Source organism: Oryzias melastigma, linkage group LG13 (genome assembly GCF_002922805.2).
Source record: "Oryzias melastigma strain HK-1 linkage group LG13, ASM292280v2, whole genome shotgun sequence".
In the NCBI taxonomy this organism is placed as follows: domain Eukaryota; kingdom Metazoa; phylum Chordata; class Actinopteri; order Beloniformes; family Adrianichthyidae; genus Oryzias; species Oryzias melastigma.
Window position 1 is genome coordinate 9,678,899 of NC_050524.1, and position 16,277 is coordinate 9,695,175.

Consider the following 16,277-nt stretch of genomic DNA (forward strand, 5'->3'; position numbering starts at 1 on the left):
AATACACATTAGGTACTACATGCTGCATTAACATATACATGGGCAAGTTAATGGCTCATCAGTGACCCACCATGACACAACAATGGGTCTCGGACTAGAGGGGGGGAACTCTTCCATGCGCAAATTTGCGCAGGCTCAGGAATTGTAGTGTTAAACTGGAGACGGGAGTCTATGTAAGTGTGAATGCCCTCACGTTGCTTTGATTCTGGTCTGACGTTGAGGAAAACTATGAAAATACTGAGAAAGCAAGAAAAAATATATATATATATATATATATATATTTATAAAAATAGCAACAATAACGAATGTACAAAATAGTGTCTTATTTTTCCAAAGGGTGAAGTCTGACTTCGTAGCTCCTATTGAGTCGTATAGTCAATAAAAAATCAACCTGAATGGCTCTTTAAGGGTTAAAGATTGCAGACTATAGTCCTATTTTAATGTTTGCCCTAATTTTTTTGTCTTAAAATAAAAAAATACATACATTCCATTACTTTTACATGACATGTAATTACAAAATTAGTCAAATACTTTTTTTAGTTCAGTTCAAATCAGACCAAATCAAACTTTATTTGTAAAGCACTTTTCCTACTCATGTTACAAAGTGCTTTACATAAAAACCTCTTCCAAAATAATAATAATAAAAACAGAAGCAAGACCTCTCACAAAAAAAAAAATACACAAAGCACACCACACACATTCACATGCACTCACATTATAATAGTTAAATAAGTCATCAGTGGAAATCAGGCGCACTATATTTTGGGGTCCTGTCCACAGCAGTGATATCTCTACTCATGTTCACAGAGGACGATACCACAGGATCCCCCAGTCAGTGCAAAACACTCTACTATCTCACTTGCTGGCAACTACTGGTGCAGCTGCTGCCCAAATTTAGCAGATTCTCTGAGGATTTCTGTTTTGTAGTCACCTAAAGCTACTCTGATAGTGAGTTTCAATCTCTTGGCTGTAAGGATAACTCAGGCTGTGGCTCCATTCTCACACACAAAGACATCAGAAGATATTAGGATTTTTGTCCCAAAATTTTGTGCACCATGTATGCTTTAATTAAAGTTACAGTTGCATGTTTTACTCCTATTTATTGGCTTATAAAACATAGCAGAAAACGTTAGCAGGCATAGCCGGCAAGAATATCTGCCAAAAGATAAAGATGAAGCTTTTCAATCTGATGTAAACTGAATGATGATGTGTTCTTGCGTTTACTACCTTAAGATTTCAAGAAAGTTTCATGTTTTTTTTTTCTATTTTACTGCTCAACTTTCGTTCATTTTAATTAAATCAGGTAAAAAATAAAATGTTTGTGCCCTCTCTTTCACAGTTTTGTCTAATTACAGCAAATAGAGAGGAGGAGGATTTTGTGCTGATGTCTTTATTTGAAAGTTTGTCTAGATATTTGCCATTTCACATTGTGATTTAGAGTAAATTGGCTTTGTTTTCTATTGTTTAACTTTAGTTTTTTTCCTTTTTAACTTCTCTGTTTTGCTCCATCTTTGTTGATCATACAAAGAGCCTGGATTCTTTCATTTATGGTGATGTTTCCGCTCACTTTAACACCCCAAATGAATGCTTTAAAGCTGCAAATGGCTCTGTGTGTGAGTCCCGCATAAACACGTTCTGTTTCTACATTTGATTTTTTTTCTGCTTGGTCAAATTTTAATAAATGATTTAGACATACGAGTAAGGCTGTTCACGGAGAGCAAAACCCACTCCCCTCACACTGGCTGATAGGAAGAGGCTCTAATGAAATAATGCTAATGTATTATACATCTCTGAGGACTGAACAGCTCCACTTTAAAACACCCCTTTGAGCACTTTAATTGATTCTGAGCAAAGTGCGTTAGTATCCCCTGTGCTTAATGGAGGTCTCAGTGCCCAGATTTAATTTTATCACAGAGACATTTTTTTGCAGTGTGGAAAACACTTAATTTTGGATCCAAATGACGAGTCCTTGTTTAATTTATTCAAAAAGCGTGTTCTTAAAAAGGGATAATGATGAAAAAGGTAATAGAGCTACAGAATTATGTTGTTATTTATGATATTTTGTGTCTTAAACATTTCAACCACAGCAAGTGTTTAAATAATAACAACATTTTTGTTTGATTCAGACATAAGAAGTTCCAATGTGCTGTTTAAAAATGTGAAGAAATGCTAATATCACAGAAAAAACATCTAGATTATATCATTATGGTTAAAAATTACTTACAGAAGATTTTAATTCAGTTGTAAATAACAGTTTTGGTCAATGACAAATGTACAATTACATATTTATTTAAACATTTTATTTATATTTTTTCATTTCAATCCAGTTTAAATCACTTTAAGCTTCTTATCTTACTATAAAATTTTATTTTTTTAACATTTATTTCAGAGTTAATCATGCTCAATCACATTAGGACTGGGTTTTTGAAAAAAAAAAGCAAATATTAGACACTTGAATTTATTTAAACCAAATAAATTCAACCACTTTTTAGATTCCATGTGTTTCAAATGTGCTTATAACATAAAAATGACCAAAAAATACACTTTATAGCTTAATGTGTTAAAATGTTAAAGTATCAAACAAATTAATGATAATATAAAAAGTTTCAGAAAACACATTGCACAACATCCATATTGCATAAGTCTGTTTTGAAAGGAAAATTCACAGAGGGACAGTTGGAGAGACTTGAACTCCCACAGGTGACCTTTAATGACTCACCGAGGCCCAAATGAGCAATTAACTTTTACACCTTCGTTATTTCACTTGTTGCTGTTGACAAATAGTAATGTTAAACACTCTAAGCTAAGCAAAAACTATAACAACTTTTAAACCAAACAGTTAAAAAAACAAAACTTAATGTTTTAAGTCTTAATAATTTTGAAAATTAAAAAAACTTAAAAACACATGTATCTTATTGTACTTCTTTAAAATACATGCATAAATTAATTCAGATTATCTAATAGATTAAAGTGCATTACTTGGCAATTTAATTCAGCATCTCTTGATTTATTTTAGTTTTCAGTTTTAAAAACAGTTTTTATTCAACTTCAATCACTTTTCTCAAAGCTGCCATTAAATGAAATACACTTTATGATGATTTATGTCATGACAGAGAGAGTGTGATGATGGATGTCTGATTGTGTGATTGTCTGAAGGTATCTTTTTGTTTTATGACTCATATTTATTTTGCTTTTATCGCTTATTTCTGTGTTTTGTGATATGGGTGTATTTTTTTTTACTTATTTTATCTTGTTCTTTTACTTTATTCTTAAACTCTGGCATAAATTATGATTTTATTATTTTAGACAGAATGAATGACGCAGTGATCAGTGAGCATTTTAAATTTGATGTGACAATGACTATTATTTGTCTATTCTGTTCTTTTCTATTCTATTCCATTCTTATGTAGCTGCAAACATATTTATTCAAATTAACAGCATGTCATATTCACACTGTATAGCATATTTATATCTGTTGAGTCATATTATTTATACTAGCCTAAGAACGTTTCCACAAGGCTTCTATTACTATAACATGCTAATTTGTATCATTATTATTATTATTACCTAACAAATTTGAATTTTTTTGGTTGGTTAAATATTGCTTAAAACACTAAAACAAATCAGCTTTTCAAATGTTATCTACCTTTTTAATTTATTAACAAATGTAGTTTTATGTTAGCCTGACTTCAGTTGTTTTAGAACTTTTTTTTACATACAACTCAAAATTGGCACTTAATACTAAATCAGTTTTTCTCCCTTTTTTGTGTTTTTTTTTTTTACAATTATATTTAATTATTCTGTTTCGTGGAATAATATTAGCTGCTTTTTTCATTTTTATTTGAACATTTTTTTTAAGGAAATCTTACTAATGTACAGATTTTCCACAATCACTTCATCTGTTCTTTTTTTCCTATCTAGTCTTTACCTAACTTTTACTATAAGGTAAAATACATTTAAAAAAATTTAAAATAACAATTTGTAGAAAAGCATATTTTGTAACTAGATGATTGATTCAAACCTACATCACCTTGAGAATCCTCTTCGACATGATTCTTTAGGAGCAACTACAATCTCGTTTGTGGTTATAAATATTGATTTGGTCAAAAATTTAAGGTATTATCACTGCAGCAAGTGTTTGTGAGACTATGTGAGATCACAGCACCATCTGCTGGTGATTTGTTTGATTTTCTTTGGTTCTTCTACCAGAAACAATTTCTATTTCTAGTAGATGTTTAAAATCTTGAAAAATAACAAACTGTAAACCTTATTGTTGAGCCCAATGCAATAAAAAACATTTTTTAAGTTTTTCATGAATAACAGGTGGTACTGTAGACAATTTAAATGTTTAACATGTTTTAAACTAAACCATCCAACTAATTTCTGAGGTTTCGTCTTGTTGTCAGCTTTAAAAGTTAGTATCAGTCGTCCAAAACTTTCCTTATACTGTAAAGCAGGGGTCACTAACCCTGTTCTCGAGCTACCAGCCATTCTGCTTGTTTTGCAGCTGACTCTGCTTCAGTAATTGCTGCACACCTGGATCAGGTGTGTTCAGTCAATCAGAAGCTATGGGCTGATTCAATCAGTATCTACTGAAGAAGGGTTAGCAGCAAACAAACTCACGAGGAACAGGGTTGGTGACCCCTCCGGTAAAGACTTCAACTTTCAAATAGGCTACTTGGGGAACAAATGTGCCAAATATCCACTTTAATTAGTTTACAAGTACACTTTTGAATGAATAAATGGATAAACTTTTTTTTTTTTTTTTTGTCACGTAACTTTAATTAGTTTCTGTAATTAAAACATAAATGCAGATCCTGAATTTGATGTACATGTAATTCAAAGAGATGTGTGTATGTTGTTGCAGATATATTCAGGAACTTAATTAGAAAGTTAATTATAGGAGGTATATGGTGCAAAAACAATTACTAATAGTTTAAAATGGGTGTCGCAGTGGACACTACCATCTCAGCAACAGAATGATGTCAGGAGAAGAGCAACCATCACTCACTAAGGGGAAGACCTCACTTAGACTAGGTTCCAACACATTTGGAAGTTTTTTTTAGCTCATAATTCAAAGTATTATGCATTATTTAATTGACAATTCAATTTGCAAATCAAGACAGAGAGAACCACAGCAGGGCAGCTAAAAGGATAAACTGATGATCTTAAATGGAACAGGCTCCAGCTGCACCAAAAAATTATAATTGGACAGAATCAGGTCAGGGATAGGTACAGATCCTGACAATTACAGTGTCCAAGATTTGTGACCAGTGTTGCCTGGTGGAGACGGAGTCCGTTGTAACAATGTGTAATGGGGTGGAGCTCGTGACGAACCGGTGAAATGGAGGAGTCGCGATGATAATCTGTTGTGACATTGGTGAGACCAAATAATTGTGTTGAAATTTAATAGAGGCCGTGGCAAAATAGTGTGACAAAGGCAGAGCTTGTGACAAATTGGTGAAACTAGCACCAATTTAGTGTGACAGAACCAGCTCTCGTTGCCAAATTTTGTCTCTCAAGAGGACCAAGAGGCAATATATTGTAATGGGGGAGCTGTGACAAATTAGTGTCACATAACATGGTGTAAGTGAGGCCTTTGACAAGAGCTTGTTGCTAGCTGGAACAACAGCAGCAGACCCTTTGAATAAATGTTCTGATAGAAGTATTGACTGTGACAAAGTAATGTGACTGAGATGAAACCAAACACTACCCAGCTAGCGAGGCCAGGTGGGCCCCATGAAGTGGGCAGAAAATGTAGGCCTTTTTCCACAGTTTCCGTGGTGGCCCCACCTGTGTTTGCCCATGCTGGGTTAAGGGGGCTCTCAGTGGGTTGGCTCGCTAGCCAGCTGCCCGGTGGACAGCGCAGTAAACTAAAAAAAAAAAAAAAACAAACTCACAGGCATGAATTTTCCAAACTCTTTTAAGGAAACATTTTTTTAAGTAACCATTTGAGTTTTTCTATAGGTGTAATGCTATAGCGTGATCGCCACCTTGTGGCCAAACTGAAACGCCCTCCAGGAGAAGCAGAACAATGTTTACAATGTTAAATGATCTGTACATTTTTGTTAGAACTTCTTCTTTTAAAAAACCATGTAACACTGTATGATATTAACAATCCCATCATTTCACTAAAAATGTTACAGTATGAGAACTGTATCAGATTAATATAAATATATGGCAACACTTTAGAATAAGATTTGTTCTTGAGACCAACGTGATAAAACTGTCTAAAAGGAATTTTAACTTTTTCATGTTCTGTAACTGATATTTTGTTGAATTAAACAGAAAATTTTGCCCTTATTTGTAGTTTTTGGGCAGAATCAATCTTTCATTTTAATAAATGAGGCGGAAGACAAACTTTGATCCGATGCCTGCATGGCAGAGAAACGGCCCGTGGTGGAGGGGCGGAGCAAAACTGGGCTATCCGTTATTAGAAATCCTAGAAAACCAATAATAATTTTATTTTGGGAAAGAGCCTTACATGAATTTTCTACAAAGACACCTGGCATTGTCAAAGAATCGCAGAAGCTCAGCGCAGTCCTGCCTGTCACTGTTAGGAGAGGAGGGCAGAAGAGCAAACAGACACACCCCTCATGTGAGCAGATCCCAGCCAGCTGACCTGAGATCCAGCAGGATCAAACTTCTCCCAAGAACCTTTTTATTATTCCTCACAAACACAAGAAGGAAATTGTATGAGAAAAAAGAAAACACTTTAAAAAAACTAAATAAAAAGGAAGAAAAAAAAAAATTTAAATTCCAGGAAACATGTCAAGGCAGACTGATCTCTGTCTGTATAAAAGCATAAGAAAGGTCACGTCATTGACCTGTGAGGTCTATGATATTCTTCTGTCAACAGAAACTGTTTATATGTGGCCCAAATCAGGAATCTGGGAATTTCGCCTGGAGTTTTTTTTTTTTTTTTTTGGTATTTTCCTTAAAAAAATGTGTTGATTAGTTTGTTGACTAAATGTATTCTTGTTTTTATTGTTTTTGTGAAATTACACCTAAAACCTTAATTCTATGTTGTAAAAACAGTTTGTCAAACATTTTTGGGGTTTCCACAATAAAATGAATCCCATTTTTCCAGACGGAATTTTCTGTTTTTGCATGATTTTATGTCTAGTGTATTAAAACGACATGGAAAAATGACAAAATAAAGGTAGTGTCACATAGGAGAGGTTGTACAAATTAAAATGATACCAAATAAGCATGCATGTAGTATATTGAAAAGCGGACAAAAATTGAGTTTTAGGCTCTAAGTTCCAGAGGGTTAAGAAGCTTTATTAAAACATTATCAAACATAATTAATAAGGTTTTAAGATGTTTATAAAACATGAATTAGCACAGTAAACCAGATAAGGTTTATTAACATACATAGTAAGAGTCATTAACATCCAAGGGAAGACCATAGTCTACATAAGCCATATTAATACAACTCTTACAACTTTAACAAATGCTTTAACAATTTTTGTCAACATTATACTGAGTGTTTTACACCTCATCTAAAGTGTAACCAAATATATTAAAAACATATAGTAGATTATTACTGTATTTCCAAATACATGTGTCTAAATTTTTAAATTATGTAAACTCAAAATTAAATTTAATTGAGAGAATTGAAAAAAATCGGACAAATTGATCCAGGCTCTTGTGAATTGAATCCAATCGAATTGTTTCTGCAAATTATTATGAACACCCAGGCCTATTCTGTTATGCCTTAGCATAAGTAAGTCATAATGCACATTGTTAGATCATTTTTTGTAGTTTTATTCTTCAACTACACATTGTTTAAGGCGGTTTTTGTTTGTCTTTTTCTTTGACATCATTTAATTAGATGAAAAATGAATCTAAAACTAACAACAATTAAGTGTCAGAAACTGGATGTTTTAGATGTCGGAGACATTTAGGAATTTGAGCAAATGAATGATGTCACTGATGACAATGAACAGTGTGAGCGCACTGCCAAGTCAAAACCATATTTTTGGAGAAATAAAAAGAACTTTGTGATTTTAGAAAGTCACCAGTCATTTGCTTTCCATGGTGTCAAAACAGTGTCTGTTTACAGCATCATGAGTCAAAGCCCTGCGAGGTTCATTACCAGAGAGAGGCGGTGAAGATTCCTCTGGGGACCTGGTTGTGACACATCTTATCTGTCAACACTCTGTAAACAGAGGGATCATTAAACTAATGAGCAAAGTTAAAAACACAGTAACCATCTTTTGGTAACCATAACACAATAAAGAGTTGTGTTTGCAAAGTCACAGAGTTCAGATCTGGCAACAAAGCAGTCATTTAGAAGTAAACATTCATGTTAAGTACAGATAATTTTGTGTTTTTAAGATTCACAATAATTACAAATCAGTAAAAAGCATTTGTTTTGTCATGTTTTTGGATTTTTTTTCTTTTAAACTCAAAGAACACATAATTTGCATTGAAATATGAATTGTGATAGAACTACAGATTATGGTTTGGCAGGAAAAGGCAAACCTTAAATACACAAATTCTGCTTTAAAAAGCCACTATGATGCAAATAGATTCTTTGTGTGCTTTTAAAATGTTCCTGTGGCATTTTTTTTTTTTGATAGTCGAGGACATATTTAGTGAAAATCAAGCTTGAAATTGTATTTCTGAGTGTGATGGCTGCCTATGATGTGCCTGGTAAACTCCTGCACCATACGCTAGATACATGTATCAGTTTATATCGTGCATAGACTTTTTAGATGTTTACTTTTCAAAGATAAAACATACAAAACACACATTTATGCGGTTTAAATATAACATTTATTAACTCATATTTTAAGGGATATGTCAACTGACATTAATGGGATGTTCTGTTGTGCTGAGGAGACCACTGTGGCTGTTGCTGGAATTATAAAGTCAGGCCTGATACAAGACAGCATGGCTGTGAACTGGACCGAACCATTGCCGTTTAAAAAAAGGCATTTGTTAAAGATCCACTCAAATGAAAGTCATATAATCAAACTATGTATGTCCTTGATTACAGTTTTTTTACATTTTTTTTGTGCCAAAAACAGCATAATTATAAATAAAAGATCACTGGGAAGGTTTGAAAAGAAATCAAAAGACTATCAAGTGGATCACACCACAAACCAGAAAGTGCATTGGTAAAATAAAACATTTACACTTTTTCCTGGGTCGTGTTTCTAATGTGATGCAATACTAAAAAACGATTTTTATTGCAATTCAATGTCCTTTATACATGTTTTAATGTGCAGATGTATTTCTCATTGTTTTGAACAACAATTGATAGTAAATATATAACATCAGAAATAAAAAAGGATAGTTTTCTAAGTTGTGACTAAGCTCAGACCATAGATGAATAAACCCGTGCCGATGGGGGTTAAAGGCACGCCGAAGCATCACTCCAGGTGGAGAACAGGATGGAGGAGGGCTGGCAAGCTCTCCAGAAGACAGAGAGAAAACAATTCATGAATTTAAAGGCAAATATGTGATTTTTGTGTAAAATAGTTCTGACAAGTTTTGTAAAACTTGTTAAATGATCAGTTGTGTGTATGTTAGGGAATTTGATGTGACCCATACTGGAATGCTGATTCTTGAATAATTATAAAATGTGTCCAGAATACAAGAAAAGTTCTGAAAAACAATGTGTTCACTAAAAATATTGCAAATTGCCCAATCCAAAGTAATGGAAGCAGGTCATGTGACATCCTAAGATGTGTGGCCCACATTGATAAAACTGACAGATGGATTTCAATAGGATTTTTTATGGAAACAAAAAGTGTGATGACATGTAGGTGAAACAGCTATACATTAGAGGTGCTGCTTTGCAAACGCACTGAATATTGTTAGTAAAAAAAAGGTGTATATTAAAATCCATTCAACAATCGAAAAGAATAAATTGTAAATTTTAAAAAACAATTTCAAACTGCATCAGATTGAAAATCTAATTGTGAATTAAGACAGAATTAATAGACTGTCATTACTAAAAGGCCTTTGTTTTGTCCTGTTTCTTTGGATCTAGAATCTGTAAATAAAATAAAAGAGGAAATGCAGAAATAAAAAGTAAACTGTCGAAGTTTTTCATTATAGACAAAACTGAATATAGAAATACAGCAGACAGTATTAAAGTCAAAATAAAGAACTGAGCAATAAACCAGTTTTTTGGACAAATATTGAGCACAGACAGCAACCCAAGAAAATTATTCAACTCAAGTCAACATCTTAGATTAAAGTTATCTATTGCCATAAATCAGTAATTTAGTCTAGGCAACGTAACTGAACTCAATTGTGAGAAAACTGGAAATATTACTTTTTGTGATTTGTATTTTTTAAGACTTAATAAGTTAAATAAATTCTCATCCTTGACAAATCTAGTTTTTTTTTATTTGATCCACAAAATCAGCAAAACATCTCAAGTTTTACACCTATTACATCTTTTTGTGCTTAAAAAATAATAAACTTCAATTTCTGTATTTAATTAACTTTATTTCCTTTGTTTTAGCAATGAATTTGTAGTTTTTTGTTTTATGTTTCAGCTGAATTCATTAACTTTATCTGTTGACTTTTGCCATTTAAATGTCATATTAGAACAGTATGACATGTAGATACGTTTTATTACTTGATTGTGCTCACACCTGGTTCCTGTTTCTCCCCTCAGGTGTGTCCAATATGTTAATTTGTGCCCATCCTTCAATTATTATCCACCTTTTGTAATCCTCCTTTGTCTGATGGTCATGTCAGCTTTTTATTGATGTAAAGATTTTTTTTTGTATTGTTAATATTTTTTTTTCGCTTTCTGTTTTTTAAATTGAGTTATGATGACATCATGCATATTATCATGCCCATATAAAACAGAATACCTGTTTATGAACCATCATAAACCATAAGATTTACACAAATTAAATTTACAGTTTTTCCCCTTAAGTGAACTTAAAATTGATGCATAGAGTAAGACAAACAAACCAAAAAAAAAAAGATTGAACTACCTAACAAATTATGAAATAAAATGGTGGTGTTAGAAAAAAAAATGAGATTATAAGATCAAGTTTCTTAATTTCTTTGTCTAACTAAGATACATTTCCTTTTGACATATTCTGACATTTTCAAATTCAGGACGAAAATTCATCACTGGTAACGACTTAATGAATAAAAAGATAAAAATTCATAAATAAAAATATATTAACTTCTAAAACATATGACAACAAAAGCTTCAGGCTAGTTAAGTCTTTTTTGTTTGAAAACTTTTTGAATATTCTGGAAAAACAACATATTTTTAGCGACATTCATGGCCTTAGTAGGGCAACATATTCAACATGCAACAGTCAATCCTTCCGTTAACAGTGTGGAGGTGGCGCCCTCTTGTGTGGCAATGGATTTTGGAGAATGAAAAGCAAAATGCAAACATTTTAGCAAAAATGTTTAGGCGTACTCACTAATCAATATACATCCTGTGGGACAAGGAGGATGATTTATTACATGTTTATTTAGTCTTTTACAAAAAATGTATGAGAGGAAAAGAAATCTTCAGGAGTACATTATTGACAAAAATGTAAGAAAATAACAATTAACAATTGTAAAAATTAATGAAACACCATTTAAAAAACTAATTAAGAAGTATTGTATTTAACTTTGTCTTGATTTTATTTTAATAATATATGAATATGGGACATTCTCAAACATTTCTTTTGGGAAATCAAAAATGTTGTTAAGTGTTTTAAACATAAAGACAAGGAAAAAAAATGTAGTTTGTTTTACATTTTTTATAAAAAAGCTAAACATTAAATCAAGAGAACATTGTTTTCAAAGGATGCACCCGGATCCTAAAAAGCTGCAAAATCTTTTCTCTGATTTCTTTAGTTTTTAGGCCGTAGATGATTGGATTCAGAGTGGGTGGAAAAATCAATGTGGACAACCCCATGAATCTCCTTAAATGAGGGGAAATGTTGTGCAGCCTGTGTGATATGATGGTGAAAAGCCCTAAACACTCCAACAAGAGAAAAACTACTAGATGTGTCGCGCACGTCTGCAAAGCCTTGGCTCTAGTGTCTGACCGTTTGGATCTGAAGCACGCAATGAGGACGCGGAGATACGTATAAAGAACTGTTCCATTAGCCACCAGTTGTGAAAGAGCACTGATACAAAGCCCATAAATGTTATTAATGGTTGTGTCGCCACAAACTAAACTCAGCAGGTTTGGGTTGTCGCAGTAGGGGTTGCTCATTTCAGAGCGGCATCTGTCGAGACGCAAAAGCAGGATGAACAACACACTGATTAAAACCAAACTGGATGACCACACCAGAGTGATCAATTTCATAATGTGTGCGTTAGTCATGACTGTGTTGTACCGCAAAGGGTAACATATGGCAACGAATCTATCGTAGGCCATGGCAGACAGATGGAACACAGTACCTGCCGCATAGACGTGGATAAAGAAAGCCTGAGTCACACACGCCGAGTATTGAATCTTCCTGCTGTTGGTCAGGATTTCTTTGATGAGCTGGGGAAACAATGCCGACGAACCAATCAGATCGTTGATGGGAAGGTTCAGCAGGATGAGATGCATGGGCTGATGCAGGGATTTGTTGAGCACGATGGTGAGAATCAGAGTGAGGTTGCAGAACAGTATGACCATGTAGCTGAGAGTTGCAAAAAGAAAGGCGGGAACAACACTTTCTGCAGACAGATTGAAACCACTAAAATGTAAAACAGAGGAGGTGTTCATTTTTTGGCCAAATACAACTTACAGCATTATAACCTGAACATGTAATAATTTTACCCAACATAGCAGTAAAGAAAAGATGTCATTTACATACTGTACAGCACATCGTACATACCTCAGAAAAAAAGACAAACAGTACATTGAACAACTTTTTACTTCAAGGATTAATAGTACCAGTTCTGCTGCAGACAACAAACTGGTCATTTCTAAGAGGAATCCCCTCCTTTATGTATGTCACTTCTTTCCCACAACTACCTGGTCCTCCCAAGAGTTATGTAAGTGTTATCTTCCTGTCAAGAGATTTAGGAACCACATGACATGAATAACACATGTAAGTGTCAATTTTTTTTTTTTTTTTTTCTGTGTGCTTCTAAGATCCACTAAAATGAATTATATTAAGTATTTTTTAAATATATTGTACATACAGATGACATGGAACAAAAAAAAGAAATAGTTAAAACATTGTCAATGAAATAGTAATTCCTGACCACAAAATGGCTAAATTATACATACGAAATATCAATTTATGGCAATAAAATATAATTTTTAGTACTTCAAGTTTCCTTTCAAAAACAAAACAAAAAATGAAAATTATATATATACTGTATATATATATATAATTATTTTGTTTTTTCAAACATAAGTTTAATAGAAAATACATAAGTTCATTTCTTTTCTGCATTTTGTTTGACAGAAAAAAAAGGTTCCAAGGGATCAAAACAAAAATTGCCCAAAACTTCTTCTTTTTTTTTAACCAAATGTTTTGTGGTCATTGGGACAAACCTGAATTTCATTATTGGTTCTGACAACAGAGATCCTTTCAATTGCTTTGAAAAACCACTAAGATTTGATTTTAAAGGTTTTATTGTTTCTGTTTTGCTGTAATTTGAGGAAAAAAGTACTTCCATTTTCAGCCAATGACAAACATTGATTTTTTTTTATTTGCACATATTGTCTTTTCTTCCTTTATATCACCTATAGGACAAGATAAAAATATGATTTTTATGTAAAAAAATGTTTTTTGGTTTTAATTCTATTAAAAACATATTCCTTTTATTCCTGTATGTTTTAGTTGTTAAAGGGAAATTTGAAATGGCAAAAATGATAGATAGGACTGTCACTGGACATCTGGGAGCTCATTTGGTAGGAAAGCAACTTGACTCTCAAGATCTTGTTGAAATGTGCTATGGGATGATATTTTGTAAAACTAAACAGATGTATTTTAATATTCATTTTGATACTTAATGTGTAAAGACTGAAGTTGTGACACCTCCCTAAACCCCAGATGAGGGGCGCCCAAATCTAGGCCTCAAAGTCAGCCTCCTGCTGGTTTTCCAAAAACCCTGCCCTATCTGCTCCTGCTGATTACCTCGATCAGGTGTGTTTAGCCAATAAGAAGCTTCAGTAACAGGTTGGTTGGAAAACATGTAGGATGAGTGATAAGCCTGGCACACTAGATGCTCACCTCACCTTCACATCTGACGTCTGGAGCTCAGTGAACATGCAGACACGCTCGGCAGACCTGTATTCTGACAATCTGTTCTGGGTTTTCGGGGGAAAGGCTGGTGCATGAGATTGAACTAATATGATTAAAGAGCATAGATCCACTAATTAATAAAAAATAGACTAAAACAACTTTTGTGGCGTGTTTTCGAACAGGTGAAGTCTCTGTGTGGGAAAGGAAGAGGAGGACGCATCATTATTTGTTCTTGATTATCATGTTTTAACGAGAAAACAATAAAAAAAAAAAATACTGCAGACCGTTTTCACCTTCCGTACAAAAGCCAGCTTTGTTTCCCTTCTTTTTTGTTATGGTCATAGGCCAACAATAGCAATTACACAATCTAATGTGAAGTCTCATTGTGGTTATGAAGGGTTTGTGCTTTATTAACACTTGGTGTGTCTGTTTATAAAAATAATGAAATTCAAATCTTAGTCAAAATAAATTTTATTGATCAAAAATGTTGAGAAATTAACAATATGGAGAATGTATTAATGTTTTTATATTTGACATTGTTTACAATGTTTTTTTTTTGTATATATCCAGAACTACAACAAAGTATTAAGGTCAGTTTACAAACAAACAACAAATAAGTAAATTACACGTGATAAATTTATGAAAAAAAATGTAACAGTTAAATTGAGAATAAAATCATATATTTTTTACTTAAAAAGTCATAAGCTGAATTTATGATTTTTTTCTCATAAATTTACATCTTTTAAAGTAGTAAATGTATTAATTTAAATCTTTTGAATGTACGAGGAAAAAGTTATAAATATGTCCTTTTTTGAGATTAAAAGTAAATTTACATCCTTTAATCTAGTAAATGCATTACTTTTTCATCTTGTAATATTACTTTTTTGTGGTCCTAATACACCATCTTACAGAATAAACATTTATTTCATTGATCAAATTTACCAGGTTTGAGGCCTTAATGGTCCCAGAAAAACCTTAATATTAAATCAAAAATTCTGGGTTACAGTTTGCGTTTTTTTTTTTTTTTTTTTTTATGAAACAGCGGATGAATCTGGATCTAAATCTAAATATTTTATGTATTAGAGGAAAAGGTGTTTATGTGAATTAAAATGATGTTAAGTACAAAAAAAGCTTTCCTCACAATTAAGAAATAAAATCTCTTTCATTTCATTCTTTACAAAGATTGTCTTCTGTACTGCCGTGTGTTTCGCATGAACTAAGCTTAAAAGAAAAAAAAAAAACTTTTTAGTGAAAAGGGAGATAAAAATAAAAGTTGTATTGAATTGTAAGAAGAAAATAAAACAATTGATGTGTTTGACATCTTGGAATGTCTTTTGTGTTACAGGTGTGTAAAGTGACCCACTGAATGTGAGATCCTGTTCTTTTATTTTGCTCAAAGCATGAAAAGAATAGTAATGCACAGTGAATATACCTGATATAACTCAGCTAAGCAGCAGCAAACCCACTTCATTTTTGAACATTTTTGTCCAACATTTCAAAAAATCCAACCTGCAAAAGTTTAAAGCATTCTTGATGAAGAACTTTCCAAATCCCGATATTTTAGTGCAGTTGCCTTTTTTCTAAGGTACAAGTTTTGTTGTTGTTGATGAGAACATACTTAATAGTCTAAAACAAACCTTTTAAGAAAAAGAGTTACAATTTTATTTTTAGAAAATGTAAGAAGATATATATATATATATATATATATATATTTGGTTAGGACAAAAAGTGATTAAGCATGTCAAAATAAAAAAGATTTTAGCTTTGAAAAATACTTCAATAGTGAGATGGCACAAAGTTTCAAAATAAATACCTTTTTATGTTTTACTTTTACTGCAAACTACAGATTCATAAATCAAAGACACTTTTTCACTACACAAGACAAGGTTTGAGTCTTAATGCTTTTATTTATCGCTATGAATCATATGGAAATCTTTCTACTTTTCATCCATGTAGTATATTTTCATGTCATTCTGAAAAAGATGTATAACTTCCAACTTATGTCCATAATCCAAAGTTTTTTATATATACTAAATATGTTGTATATATGTAGGAAAATTAACTGTGTTTAGAAAAAGCCTCGCATGTAAAAAGTAT

At 32.5% G+C, this 16,277-nt stretch overlaps 1 protein-coding gene across 1 annotated transcript; it reads right to left on the reverse strand.

The window, feature by feature from the left end:
* Positions 1-11,767: 11,767 nt before the first annotated feature.
* LOC112149397 (olfactory receptor 52E4-like) lies at positions 11,768-13,344 on the reverse strand. The gene has a single exon (XM_024277053.2). The coding sequence runs from the start codon at positions 12,704-12,706 to the stop codon at positions 11,768-11,770; it is 939 nt and encodes a 312-aa protein (XP_024132821.1). The 5' UTR covers positions 12,707-13,344.
* Positions 13,345-16,277: the final 2,933 nt, after the last annotated feature.

What these genes read in the sequence shown, in the direction of transcription:
- LOC112149397 (XM_024277053.2), bottom strand. Translation starts at nt 12,706, where the DNA reads ATGAACACCTCCTCTGTTTTACATTTTAGTGGTTTCAATCTGTCTGCA.